At 42.2% G+C, this 15,147-nt stretch overlaps 1 protein-coding gene across 1 annotated transcript in view; it reads right to left on the bottom strand.

Moving 5' to 3' along the window:
• Nucleotides 1-14,911, bottom strand: part of NELL1 (neural EGFL like 1) — a 665,093-nt gene extending 650,182 nt beyond the window's left edge. The window contains exons 1-2 of the mRNA XM_019519959.1: nucleotides 14,902-14,911; nucleotides 14,449-14,577 (exon numbers count right to left, since the gene is read on the bottom strand). Coding sequence (XP_019375504.1) covers nucleotides 14,449-14,577; nucleotides 14,902-14,911 — 139 coding nt within the window. The remainder of the gene's footprint in view (nucleotides 1-14,448; nucleotides 14,578-14,901) is intronic.
• Nucleotides 14,912-15,147: the final 236 nt, after the last annotated feature.

The following is a 15,147-nucleotide window of genomic DNA, read 5'->3' as shown; positions in this document are numbered from 1 at the left end:
AAGGCTACTCTATCTCCAGAGCCTTGTTGAGTAATTGTCTCGAGTGACTTTTAAATTTGTTCCACTGCAAGATAATGTATCTTATTTATCTCCTCCTAGCAGTTTCTAAACTGAATCTATATCACTTTACTCACCTGAAGTAGGCTGAAGCTGTATGCTCTCAAAGATTTTGCTAGATGACTTCATTACCATATATACATAATCAATATGTTCACATATATATAATATATACATGTGCACATATGTCTTTGTGTGTGTGTATACACATGTACTTTATTTATTTATATATATAAATATATATATAGTGTGTGTAAACACACACATTTATTTTATTTATATATATATATAATACTATACACACATATATAATGCATAATATACATATATATGTATACTATATATAGTATGTATAATTAAATGCAAAAAACACGCTGAAAAAACAAAAATGCATTCAAAGAATACAAGTTGGGAAATGCCAGACTTAAGCAGTCCACACAACCCTAATTCAAACCCTTTAATTACACGATCACATATTATTTTATTCTTCAGGACCTCTTGCCTCATGAAGTTCACAGAATGAATGGTGTTCATTCAATGAACAGCTTTTTAATATGCTGTTTTATCCCATTGTCTAATGCATGGCCTTATAGGTTATTTACTGAACACTACTCAAACCCTCCTCTAAAGATGGAATAATTCATTTCCTCATGAATTTTTCTATGCAACTCATCAATACAGCATCCAAATGCTTCACAAACATAAATGAATGTATTTGCACAAGACTGCTGTGAGACAAGGGGTATCCGTATCCCCATTTTACAGCTGAAAAAATAAGACAGAAGTAGACTGAGTTCAAAAGTCTCCACTAAGTTTGGACGCCCAATTTTAAACACTGATTTTTGAAGTAGTTAGCATTATAATAGCATCTCATATATTCAAAGCTCAGTTTCCGTTGACTTCAGCTGTGGTCATCAGCATTTCTGTAAATTAGACCCCAGAGTCTCATGCCAGAAAATGAGACACACACAATAATGACCACCTGTAAAAATTCAGGTTCCAAAGATCTGCACTATATTGGAACTTTTGTAGGCAGTATTCTACCGCCTTAAACATGAGACCATCACCTTTCTTTCTGCAATCCTCTCACTCACGTTCAAGACATTTTATAACAATCAGGACAAATGAGGCAGAAATCCAACAAATTGAGTCCTTTACTACACGACCTTAGTCCATCTCCAGAATGAGAGAGAGAGGCATTACATTACAGGTAATTAAAGACTGCATAATAATTAGAGATAAGAGACAATTAAGGGGAGTTTATTCAGCAATTGCAGAAAGAGTGACTCTAGCTTGGACTGACAAAATTTTTTTTAATGTCTTGGTGTATCAAAGTATGCCAAAAAATGTCTAATCAATCAAAATGCATTTTAAAAAACTCATAGTTGTATCAATTTCAAACTTTCAAAAAATACGTTTTTAAAATAAAATATTTAACCAAAAAAAGGCCAGATTACTTTTAATATTAAACTGAAAAAAAATAAAAATATTTCCAAATTTTCTTTTAAATATAATCTTTTTCTAAGCAATAAATTTGGCAAAAATCAACATATATTCTAAAGATGTTAAGTATTGCCAAATCTGTATTTTTTACTAAAGTTTTCTGGAAGAAAATCATCCCACTTCTAATAATACTATATGCATAAAAGAGGGCAGAATTATGGTTACACTAGCAATTTTGAATTTGGTATTTCCTGATTTTTTTAAGTGTTCAGCACTGCAATCTTAATAATGTGTTTTAATATAAGGTTGGAAGTTTGTAATTTCTTGGGCTTTTAAAAAAGCAAATTAAAAAAAGATATCTATATCTATTGATTGATTAATTGATCAATAGATATGGCATTATATGGATACATACAAGGTTCAATGGAAGAGTTGGAACCTTTAGACCTGCTATATAGATCACTGAGCTTTGCATTAATTGATAACCGATAGCAGTAGGACATTATCATATGCTCTGTGGACCAACAGTAAAGGAGGACAGGATACAGTGGACACATCCAGACAAGCACACATGTGCGTTCCCACAGGAACAACTAGCAGCAGCACATATTTCTATCTCTGCTAGTTTTCCCCCGGGGAATGCCCCTGCACGCGCACTGTGGAGTGGGGCAAATTGCCCCGGGTTGGGTAGGGGAAGCTGGGGCCAGCACCTGAGCTGGCCCCACACCAGCCTTACCTAGGGTCCTAGTGGCCTCCCAGGGCTTCAGGGCCAGTGATCCAAGGGCACGGAGCCTGGTCTGCATCTGGAGCACAGCTGTGGCCGGTTTCAGGTGGTGCACAGTGCTGCCACATGAGCAGTGCTGCTTTTTTAGGCACTTTTTTTTGAATACTGGGATTTGCCAGTATCTAAATTTGGCTCCATGCTACAAATATGCAGCACAGAGAACTGAATCATGTGCATGGGGTGCACTTTGCAGTGCCTCAAAAGCCTTTGAGACACCACAATGTGCACATGCATGCTCATGTGGATGGGCCCATAAGGTTTCACAAATTTTTGAAGAGAGCAGAAAGGGTGAGACTCAGATCCTGGGTTCCATTGCTACTAGCACACACTTGCCCGCCCAACTGATCCTTTCTACCTGTTCCAGTCTTGTCTCTACCCCACAAATTTTTCTTCATCAGTCTCATTCTCCTTACCTACCGAGTCCCAGTCTCAAATCCTCAAAATTTGAATGGCATCCTAGACTTCCACCACATGCTCATTTCTGCACTTCAGACTCCCCAATCCATTCTCCCCAAATCTGAGCGTTCCCTCTTGTTCCCACTCCCAGTGTCCTTATCCAGCAAGTCCCAGTACCTTCCCAGGTCTATTATTTTCCTCCACCCAGTCTTCATCCAGATTATGCACCCTAACTAGTGTAATACTTGGATTAGTGCTTAGTCACACTGGGCACATCTACATGTGACACTGGCAATGTAGCATCCACAAACAAAAACCATGATGCCAAAGCTACGTAGCCAAAGCTGTAGCAAAGCGCTTCTGCGGTACAGCACATCGCTAAAACGATGTAGCAGCTAAAAATAACTGTGCACGGTGCACACAGCGCAGTATGGGCTGTTACTGCACCACCATTAGTACTTCCAAAAGGAAGTACTAAATGATGGCATAGTAACAACGGTGCCATAGGAGCCCATGTAGACATGCCCACTGTCCCTTTCAAAAATTATCAAATCAGTGATCCTGTTTTCTTTGTTTCTCTGACATTAAGGTCTCTCTCTCTACTCTGACTTCTCATCAGAGCGTTCTTCCCACCCCCTTCTTTTCCCCAACTCACTAGCTGCAAACCCTATTCCCATTGTCTTGTCTCCCCTGCACACCAAATCTAATATCAAACTCCACCAAACACTGAAAATTCAAGTTCCTCCTCCATACTGTAAAAGCACTAGAATTCTTCCAACTTCCAAAGCAATATATTTTTCCATAGCCATTTCTCAGATACAGATAAACCATCTGGTTTAGCAGGAAGCAGATAACTGAGATACAAAAACTGCAGCCTGAATAGTTAAATTTTGGAAAAGTTATGAAGAACTGATAATAGGGTCTTATAATTGAAATAGTCAGGCAATCTTCCTATAAAACAGGCAGTGCTACCAGTCCTGCCTGTAATATAAAAGGGCCAAATTATGCTTACGAACAAGCCAGAATGTTGCAGCACAGCCAAAATTCCTCTAACTTTTCAGTGGTGGTGATCCCTCTTGATAGTGATATCTATACAAGACTAACGATGTGTCCATGGTCTGAGCCAAGGGGCAGCAAGCATGTGTAGTGAGCAACAAGGTATCAGTAACTATTATCACGGAAGCCAGGAGGGCCATGTCATTCTATTCATTATGAAACATAAATCAATTAGTACTACTGTTCCAAGGGAAGGTGCTTCAAAATCCACTTCAGTTCACAGGAGACACAGCAGTCGAGAGGAAACTGTTGAAATTCCACATTGGGAAGGCAGAGAAATAAGCAATGTGGACCATGCATGGATCTACTGAAACCCATGGAGGTTTTTTTTTTTAGTTTTTTGGGTTTTGGGGGCTTTTTTAAGTATAGCTCCATTCTGAATGGCAAGGCTACACTTTGCCTTGCAGACGTGTCAGTGCTTCAAGGTTTACTTACTGTATGAATGGCCTCACTGGGACCACAAGTAGAAGCATAACGCCATTATTCACATGACACCCATTTGTGCCTGTTTCCACATTGTAGTTCCTCCTTTTACCCTTGTTTAAGAGTAATACTCATCTAATACATACTGGAACTACATATTAATTCCATTAATTATTAATCTTAATTGCCTTACCTGCACTCTTCCCATTTATCCATCTGCTTTAGAACAAACATTCCAGAGCTCTGAGCAGATTTCATAGTTGTAATTAAATCTCATAAAAGGTAACTGAATATCTTACAAATTGTTTCTTTGTTTCACCACAAACTATATTGGTCTGCATACATTACCCAGTTCTAGACCAAAGATAAAATTAAGTTTCAGACTCTCATAGGGACAGAACAAGAGGAAACTGGGAATCTTGTGTTTCACCAAGGTTGGTGGGGAGGGTTGTGTTGGCTTTTTCTTTGGCTGATTTAGAGGATTGTTGGGGGGAGATGAGACACGAGGTCCCAAACCCTAGTAAATCAAGATGTATCAGATCTTAAGCCCTAATGTTAACAGGTATGAAAAAGCTGTTATTTTCCATTAAGATACTCTAATTTACAATAGCAGAGCATACCTAGCCCAAAACCTTTACAGTTCTCCACATCACTTTTTGTATATGTATAAATAAGGACATGCCACAACTGCAGATTAAAATATACCAGGGAACTGCATACAGCAGGAACGTTATCTCCTTAATGGAGGTTTTCTTTGAATTTGTCCATCTCCCACTGCTACAGCAGAAAAAATAAAGGCAGGGGGAGGAAGTGATCGATCAGATAGCCGGCTTGCTCTTTGCCGCAACTTCTTCCCCTCGAAGCCCCTTCCCCCTCTCCTTGCTGTCAGACCCTGATCTCCTTGACCACATGGAAGGGATGAGCAAATCTGAAAACACTGACTTCAATATAAACGTGCCCATAGTAATATGGCTCATCCAGAATTGATGTATTTTACCTCTTCTTAAACTGCTTCAAGTTTTAGCACCTTTCCCCTGCAGTGAAACCCAACACCACGAATCCTCACTGTACAAGGTATAAGGAGAATTAAGAACTGGATCCAAAACAGCCAGGAAGGAGTCATCTAAAGCCAACATACCCAACAGGTAGCTGCCTAGAGTTAGCCAACAGGAAATATAAAGAACGGAGCTGCCCCTTTTTGGAGTTAGGTGACCGGGTGCGAGAAGGAATCTCTGTCCACTTGGGATCCTCCTCGCAGGATTCTCTCCTGAAGGAAGGTGCTACAACCGTTCTTTCAAAGAACTAAGACACTGTCTTTTCATCTAAAGCATAGCAGGAAAGGAAAAAAGAAAAGGAGAAGACACTTGTGATGGTGCTTCCCACCATAGCTTATTGGTTTTGGTGTTCATATGTCAGGGCAGGAGAGAAAAGCCCCAAATTCCAGTAAAAAATTCTGTATTTTAACCAATGTGCGTTTCACGTAAAATAGAGCAATCATGCGTGTAGGGACCAGAACCCAGAACCTAATCACAAGGCTACAAAGTCAGGATCCTCCCCCTTTTTGCTGCTTGCTGTCCTACTGAATTCTTTTCTCCACAGTGGACCAGTTTCAGTAGTGGAGCATGCCCCTAAACCAGAAAAGCCTACAGTCTGGCAATTAGGGCACACTCCTGCACGATGAGAGATTGTAGGCTAGGCAGGGGACTGAACCTGAGGCTTCTATTTCCTGTCTGAGTGCTCTAACCCAGTAGTTTTCAACATTTTTTTCACTTGTGGATTCCTAAAAATCTTTTAATAGAGGTGCAACATTTACCCCTTTAAATGGTCAGCGTTGATATTCACATACTTTTGATTGATCGTTATCCCCTTAGACATAGCCCCAAGCTTTTTTCCTCTCCATTTACAAAAGCAGAAAATGAAACGGAGTGAAGGACCTAATTTCTATAGGTGCTAATCACTCACTTATCAACTGAAATCCTCTACTAACCAGTTTAAAGGGCATGCTCCATGGGACTTCCCACATGACTAATGTTAAGAACATGTTTAAATGATTTGATAAATTAGGTTTGTCCAATGGCTCACATTAAGGCTATTGTACTAGTACCTAGGCTGCCTGACACATACTTACCCTTGAAAGCACACCAATGATAGCAAGGTTGAATTTGTCCTTAAGTTTGTAAAACTGTATTACAATGAAGTCCCAAACCCAGGACTAAGTCTTACAACATGATGGTAAAAACAAAGTACACTGATTTAATTCAAATTACTCTAGATTGGCATCACTCTACCTAACTACAATTAAGGCCTGAGGGTTACTCTGAACTAACTACAGTTTAAGTTAGGGCTGTCAATCTTCAGTTAATTTTTTTTAATGCATTAATTGTGCACATGGTTTTGGAGCCTGAGCCTGGGCTCCGCTCTGCTGCCTCTGAGCCAGCCAGCAGGGAAGCAGTGGCAGCGCAGAGGACCGCAGGGCAGCCTGGTTTTGGACTCCAGGGAGCTGCAGCTAGGGGTGGACAGGGGAACACAGACATATACAAGCAGCCATAGCCTGCACACTACACATAGAGCAGCACCGCGCTAGTAAACCTGTGGAGGGGGAGCAGGGGGCAGATCGAGGCCCTCACAGTGAGGCAGAGACAGGTGCTGGGTTGAATAGGACCCTGGGACAGCTCAGGGAAGAACATGGGCCAGAGCTGTGGGAGGCTCACGCAGAAGCGTAGGAGGGGACACGGCTCCCATGCCCCTGGAGGAGGTATGTGGGGCATGTGCCCCCTGGACTTGTGCGCAGGGCAGAGACAGGCTGCCTGCTGCAGGCTGGGGCTCTGAGCCCTGCTGCCTTTGCCCTGAGCGCCACATGCTGGCCACGCTGCACATCCCCTGCCTGCCCAGCAGCAAGAGGCACAACATGACAGCACGCAGCTCCCAGGGCAAAGGCAGCAGGGTGCAGAGCCACAGCCCACAGCGGGCAGCCTGCCTCTGCCCCATGCACAAATCCAAGAAGGGAAGGTGCCCCTCAAGCCTCCCTCAGGGTGTGGGGAGCCACCCCACCCATACCCCTGCATGAGCTGCTCGCGACTCCATCCCATGACCCACCCCAGCCCCAATCATCCCAAGGACTACCCTTGCCCCTGGCCCAACCCCTTAGTCACCATGGGGGGCTTGATCTCCCCCGCCTTGCCCCTTCCCCTCCACAGACTTATTGGCACAGCACTGCCTGTCCATCTGCCTCTATGTTTGCCCCTCACTCCCAAGCCACAGCCCCCCACCCCACCCCTGCTGCTGCCCTTCACTCCTTACCCACAGTACCCCCATATTTTGCCACAGTATGCAGAGACCCCTCCCTCCCCAGGCTCCAAACCCCACACACACAGCCCCCCACACCTTCACAAATACTCCCCCCAACATACACACACACTCCCACCCCCACCCCTGAACCATACAAAGTACCTGCATAATTTTGCATAATTTTGAGTGTTTCTGTGCATAATTTTGAGTATTTAAATGTTTGATTGAAATTACAATTAATTGCAACTAATATTTTTAATCGTGCAACTAATCATGATCAATGTTTTTGTTTGACAACCCTAGTTTAACTATGGTGCTTCCATCCCAAACGAGGGGAGAAATGGCAAGAAAGGACTACAGACCTACGTGGATGAACAAACACCTTAAAATCAGCAAAAAATCTACACAGAATGGAAAACAGGATTGATCAGTAACATCAGAAAGTGCAGAAATAGAGTGAGAACTTCCAAAAGTTCAGATGTGATGGACCTTTTGAAGAAAATTAAAAGCAAACAGCAAAAGACTCTTTGATGATCTACTTAAGAGACCCAAAGAAGGAAGAAGTGGGACCACTGTAAACCAAAGATCAGGTGGGGATGAAAAAAAATCTAGGACTGACCCATGAAGTGACTGCTTTAACCTTCAGTAGGGATGCAAATGTGAATAATAATCATGATACCAAATGGGAGCAAGGATAAAGTAATGGAAATTACCACATCTAAGATGAAAGCAAATCTTATATTGCTTATGGTGGCAAAACTGGGGGGGAGGAAGGGGGGCTCCATATCTAGATTCAAAAAAGGAAACAAGAGTAACACCAGCACTTACAGGCCTGTCAGTGTGACTTCAATTCTATGCAAGGTCTTAGAACAGCTATTATTAGAAGGAAGAAAAATCAAGGATATGGAGGTATAGAGAAAGTGGGAAAAATGCAACAAGAATTTAGCCAAGAAGATTATGTCAGAACAATCTAATATCCTTCTATGAAACAATGACTGACTTTTTAAATAAAGGTAATATATTGGACTTAATTTATCTAGATTTAAGCAAAGCATTTGATACTATGCCTCACAAGATTTTTTTTAGCTAAACTGGATAAGATAATTGTAAGGTAGATAAGGAAATGGCTAACATTGTATGGAAAGGAGAGTTATCACATTGAGGTGAGGTTACTACTGTTGTTTCTCAGTAATCAGTCTTGGAACTCAACCTGTTTCTATATTCATTAGTGATCTTGGTAGAATTAAATTTGTTCTTATGAAATTTGCCAATGACAAAAACTGTAGAACATTTCCAACATGGAGCGGGATTAGATTATTACACAAAAAGAAGAAAATAACCTTGTAGACTAGAAAAACAGAATGGTATGAAGTGAAAAATCATGCATTTAGGAGGTAATCTAAAGATTTTGTTAAAAGAGTGGGGGTCACAGACTGGAGGCAACTAAGAAAGCAAGGAACCCAGGTATACTGGTCAATCACAGGATAACCATGTGCTGTCAGTATGTTGTGACTCTAAAACACTAAAGCAATTCCAGGTCATACTATCTGGGGTATTTTTATTAACTATAGGGAAGTCTACTGAGATAATTGTGTACAGCTCTAGATATCCACATTAAAGAAAGCTTAATTTAAACAGCAGCAGGTACAAGGAAGGGTGATTAGGATGGTTAGGGGAATGGAGAACCTATCCTATAAGAGAAGATTAAAAGGCTTGGCTTATTTAGCCTTGCAAAACAAAAGTTCAGATAGATGTATAAAAATAAGCAAATGAAAGTAACCACTTTTATCACCAAACAAAACCAGACTCTAAATAAAGCATGCATGGAAGAAAGAATTGAAGGAAACTGAAGGACTGAAGGAAATTCTTCCTGGCCCCTGAACATTTGCTCTTGCTAGACTAAATAAGCCAAATCTTTTCATGTTCTGTTGTTATAGTCCCAATCAGAGGAGGAGAAGAACTATTTAATTTAAAGGACACTAACAGCATAAGGTAGCTGATAGACTAGAAATTATTAGAAATTTTAAAAAAGGTTTTTAACAATCAGTGGAGTAACATTTTGGAATGGTCTCTCAAACAAAGTAGGGGATGCAAGGTACCTGAAGGGCTCTGAAATGAAGTTCAACAAGAGTATGGAAGGGATAGCACAATGGGAAAGGGGTATTGTTTCAGCACTAATCAGTGCATCTGACACATGGATTCAAGTATTTGATATGCCTTTGATGGTGCTGAAATACATCTCCATCTCTGTACAAGAGGGTTCTAGTAATCCCATGGTCCAGGGTTTCTGCTGGTTTCCTGCAGGGGCCAGAAAGAATTTCCCTCAACTTTCCATGAATGTATTATTTGGCAGTAGAAGTGGTTGCTTTCATTTGTTTCATTTTTTTTTCTTTCCTGCCTTCCTCTGAAGCACTGGACATTTGCAACAGTTAATGGAGTTTGGCCAAAATGTGCTGATGTTCCTAACAGGTATCAGAAGGTCTCCAGTGCCTGGCTGGAGGGTCTTGCTCATGCCCTCAGGATCAAACCAATCACTGCATTTGGGATAAGAAAAATATTTCCTGATCATAACGGTTGGACTTTTTTTTCTTTTGGCCTTCCTCTGCTGTACAGAACTATTTTTTTCCAAAATCATAAGAACATATATTAACATAAATTCCCTGCCACTGCAGTTGGCACCACCCTAGTTTTCCCTGCTATTTATCGCTGGCAATTCTTGCAGGGAGGATTAGTGTGCTTTGTGGCCGTGGTGTGCTAGCCAAACAATCTTGTGGATCCTGACCTGCAGAAAGGACTGGGTTCAGTGGTCTGGAAGGTTCCTTTTAGAGCTAAATTCTAAACTTTCTTAAGGTGAGATTTTAAGAACATAAATTTTTAGTATCTATTGTTACTGCATGTAACCACACAACATTGCAGTCTGTCTCATAATACACTGCAGGTCAGAACTGAATAAAGAGTAACAGTTTCTCTGATTTCTTTCTTCGGTGTTCTTTCTAAGTTTGAAAGGTAGTTGCATTTTTGAAGGGTGAGAAAAATAGAATGACTGAAATCAGCTGACAGTGGGCACTGGCCTTCCATGTAGTCCTGGTTCCCAACTCGGCCCAGGGCTGCCCTGGTGGAGGGAAAGAGAACTCAGAGCCTCTAGATAAGGTAGCCAAAAGGCTTCCCTCAGTGGGAAATTTAAACCCCATGCCCAGCTGCTCTGGCAGGGCTTCTGGGCATGGGGGATCAGAGGCTTCCAGCAGAGGGAGATAAAGGACTTCCTGCACAGAGACTTTAAACCCCACACACTTGGCAGCCTTTCAGCTCCCCCAGCTGGGAGCCTCTAACCCAAGCTCAGCAGTCCCACCAAAGATGCAAGGTATGGGGACTAAAGACCTCAGTGGGGAAAGCCCTTGAACCCACCAGGGCTGACAGTCAGCTGACTGCCTGCCTGAACAGCCCCAGGTGAACCAGAAACAAAACTGTTTGAGGATGGGTCCAACAATCAGCCAGTGGTTGAACCTGGACCCTAGAGAGCTCACAGTCTTGGACCAGACCCAGACCTAGCCAGGCTGGGGCCAACAATCAGCTGACTGTCAGCCTTGCATACAGTGCTGCAGGCACCAAGCTTTCAACTCATAGGTGAAATCCTTGGTGAAGTCATAACCCCTGACTCCCTGTGCACTGGCACACAGTAATGATACACATGCTCCATGGGTGTGTGTGGGGGGAGGGCTTTAATTAGAGGCTCTGAGAGCCGCTCTAATTAAAACACCCAGAGCAACATGTGTATCAGTGCCCCTGCTGCCATTTTTCAGCACGGGTATGCTGATACATGTGACACTGGAGTCTGCTGGAGCACAGTAATTACCATGCTTCAGCAGACTCAATTAATCAAGTCTACTCCCATGCACTGTAATTACAGTGCATGGGAGCAGACTTGCTGCACATGTATAGGTGCCCAAAGTGACTGGGATCTGACCCCTGATCCCAAAATTGCAATTCTTTACCGTGTACATGTGGAATCAGTTTCCATCATGCCATTAAATAAACGTTTGCCAGAACCCTGAGAAACAGATACTAGATATTACTGCAATGTGTAACAAGTAAGTAAAGCAAAGAAAAGAAAAGCAGGCATTAAACAGTAGAGCACAACAATAAATGATCAAAGCCTTTCTGAAAGAAGGGATCACTTCTTAGAGAACATAGAAAAGAAGGTACATCTTGCAGTGGATTAGTGATATGCTTCATAGAACACTGCAGTTTTTAAAACTTAGGTGCTACTTTCCTAGCATTTTCTGAGATAGTCATTTTGGGGATGCTCCAACATGTACAAGGTTTGTAAGGCTGAAGAACTACTGTAAAATTAAGCAAATCAAATACAAAGATCAGTGATTCTAATAGTTCAGTATTCCAATCTAGTGTAGCCAAATTCAAGCTTTTGTAAATTGTCCCCGGAGTTTCAAGTGCAGAAAAAAAAAGCTCTATTATTATTTAACACAATGGTGGGTCAGCTACTGATAAACATCTAAGCACCAGCAAAGAAAGATGAGCATCAAACAAAGAACAAATTAGCCTGAACCAAAAGGTCTAAAGCAAGGTCAAGTCATCGTCCTAAGGCAAGGGTGTCAAAGATAGGGCTGCTCCGGATTGCAGGCCATATCACCTGATCCACGGTGCTGCCTGTGGGTCTCGGACAAGCCCCATGCACTGCACATGAGACTAGTTCAAAGTGTGCACTGCATGGGGCACCCACACCGGAGCAGCCCTATAGGCTGCATCCAGAACCAGCACAGATCGGGCCCACAGACCAGCCCAGTGCTCCAGATCCAGTGCACAGAGCTGGTCCAGAGCAGGTGCTCTGCAACACACACCTGGACTGGGCCTGCACTCCACACCAGTCATGAATCCCACATGCAGTGGGCAGAGGCAGGGCCAGCACATGTGCATGCAGCACAAGGGCTGGAGTTGCATGCTGCATGCAACACACAGGTCCAGTCCAGGGCGTACTCTGGCTTCAGTACATGGCTGATCTGTGTACACCATCTGGACTGCAACTGGCTTCATGGCCCAAATGAAAAACTCCTGTACAAGGAAGTATATACTATGTGTACATATAATATATCCAGGAATTACCTGGAAGACACTAACTACCCTACAGGTAAAAAAAAAAAAAAAATTATGTTCTTTTCCATTTCCTACAATTAAGCTATTACCTTTTCTTTCCACTGATTTTACTACACATGGAATAGAACACAGTAAAGATACTAGATTTAATATATCAGTAGAAGATGGCAAGAGAGCCATTACATTTAAATAAAACTTAGCCAACTAAAAGAAAAAGGGGGAAAAAAGCAAGGAAGTAGAAGGATGAGCTTGATACCCTTTGTCCTAAAGAAAGCTTCTTTGTCTAATGAAGGGGAATGTTTCTATCTTATTCAGCCTCAAGCATACTACTGACAATTAACAAAAAAATAATATGTACAACCAGGGAAGTCACCCCAAAACAATCAGGGTAATCTGGGATCTGCACTCTGTCTCACGGCATCAGGGAAGGGGTCTCCCATAGAGCTCTTCCAGGAAGGAGGAACAACTGGGGATGCTTGGTCAAGAGTCCCATCACAGACCCATTCCTGACTAAAACTATACACAGACACCTAAATACAGACAGCAGTTCTACCCTGGCCTCTTGGTGAAAAAGGATTTACACGAGGTGACTGCTCAAGCACATGAGCTTTACGCATGAAGAGATTTGTTCCTGGGGATCTAGGTTTCAAAGAATTTTGCATACCAACTCCAAACCCTAAACTGTATTCTTCACTTCCTGTCCAAGCACGTTTTTCCCTAGAGCTGTCTGCATTTCAGAGGCAGATAAACTTATGTGTAAAGTTTTTATCTTAGAAACCTAAAGAAAATTACAAGTACTTTGGGGTTCTCTAGTACAAAAGGAACTAAAGAACTGTACATCCATTATCACTATCCTTTCAAATTTTCTTTCAGTCTCAATAGTTTCAAAAACTCCTGGATTACCCATGTTGGCCTCTTCGCTTTTCCATGAAGACTGACTACCACACTGAAGACCCACAGTAACAGTTTGTCAATGTGATTTCAGTTAACACCACAAAACCTCAATTGAAAAATTTAAAATATTTTAAACTAATTAAGACTGTAGTCTGCAGAGACCTGCTTTTAACACAGGTCACCTCAGCTACCTAAATAGTACTCCAGCACAAAATGCAAAACTGAATTCTTAGGAAGGAAATCAAAAGCTAAATATCTCATAGTTGTAATGATGCCTACATTTCAGATGTTAATGATTCTGGCATCTAGGAATTAGCACAAACCATGTGATTTGAAATATCATGAAGTATGGGTGAAAGCTGCATAATTTTCCTAAAGGGTTCTTCCAATACGATTTTCTGATAGGTATCTTATTTATTCATATTAAACTGGCTAGGCTGGAGGTAAATGACCTGTAATTACTTAACAAAGCAGTTACTTTTTCCCCAGGAATGTTCTCAACTTACTTTGTGCCAGTTTCAACTTGGACAGTCAAAAATATGGTATTATGTACCCTTTTCATGCAAGGAGTCCCACTGAAATAGTCTGGAGTCTGATATAGTACTAATCAATATCAATACACTGACAAAGGACTCTATGACTACCCTCTTCTTTTCACACAACTCCTATGGTGTATGGGTACATGGGCAAAAATGTCAAGGTAGGACTGGGTCCAGGCCAGGAAACTGCTGCAAAGGATTTGGTTGAAAACAACTGAGGAAAATGTTTGCACCTACCTAAAAATGTTTCCCTTGAAATTTGTGCCTACTGATGTAAGCTACCCGATACAGTTCCTTTAAAAACATCACATTAATCACAGTAAGACATACAATATCTTCAAGATAAGCATAAGCCATAGTGAAATGCAAGCACATTACAGACCTTAAGTTAAACATCCAGACTCTCAGTAATTCATAAAGACAGGGGCTGTCCTAGTGAAATGAAGCTGTTTGATTTACCTTGGAATAAAAATGCTTTGCTGGCATTGTGTAGTCCTGACACCTGCGTAACTCCAGTGGTCGTATTCACAAGGTCCAGTTCTGTGATGAGATCAATTTGTAAGTCAGGATCCATTCCAAATCCAGCAACTGCAAAAAGAAATTGAGGCAAATCAATTTTTGTTTTAAATCAAGGAATTGAAATAATGAAGATAAACTAGGACAGAAAAGAAAATGCATCGGGAGGGCATGTTCCCCCTCCCCCCCAATTTATGCACCCACAGTGGGTTTGGGGCTGTAGCCTGGCTGGACCGACAAGGATAGGAGCTGCCTCCGCAGCCCAGTGGGCAGGACCCACCAGGCAAGAGCAGAGCAGGCCAGCGAGACTCATTGCTGCCACTGCCAGGACCCCCATGACAGCCACACCACCAGCAGCACAAGGAATAATGGATGGGGGGACCACACTGTCCTCACCTTCTCCCATTGCCAGCCGCTCGTGCATCAGGCTCCAGCTCTACCTTGCCACCATGGCCCAGCTACCGCTTCCTCCTCAGGCTGTGACTGTACCCTGGGAGACGGTGATGTGGGAGGCAGTCTGGGCAGCTTGAGGGGAGCAGTGACAGCCAGACCATGGCATTAGGGTAGAGCTGCTGCCCAGCACACAAGCAGCTGGCACCAAGAAGAAGTGAGGGCAGTATGGCCCCCCATCCATTACTCCTC

This window comes from Gavialis gangeticus, unplaced genomic scaffold, assembly GCF_001723915.1.
Source record: "Gavialis gangeticus isolate Ggan-Ray unplaced genomic scaffold, GavGan_comp1, whole genome shotgun sequence".
NCBI lineage: Eukaryota > Metazoa > Chordata > Crocodylia > Gavialidae > Gavialis > Gavialis gangeticus.
This window is presented reverse-complemented; position numbering and strand designations above follow the sequence as displayed.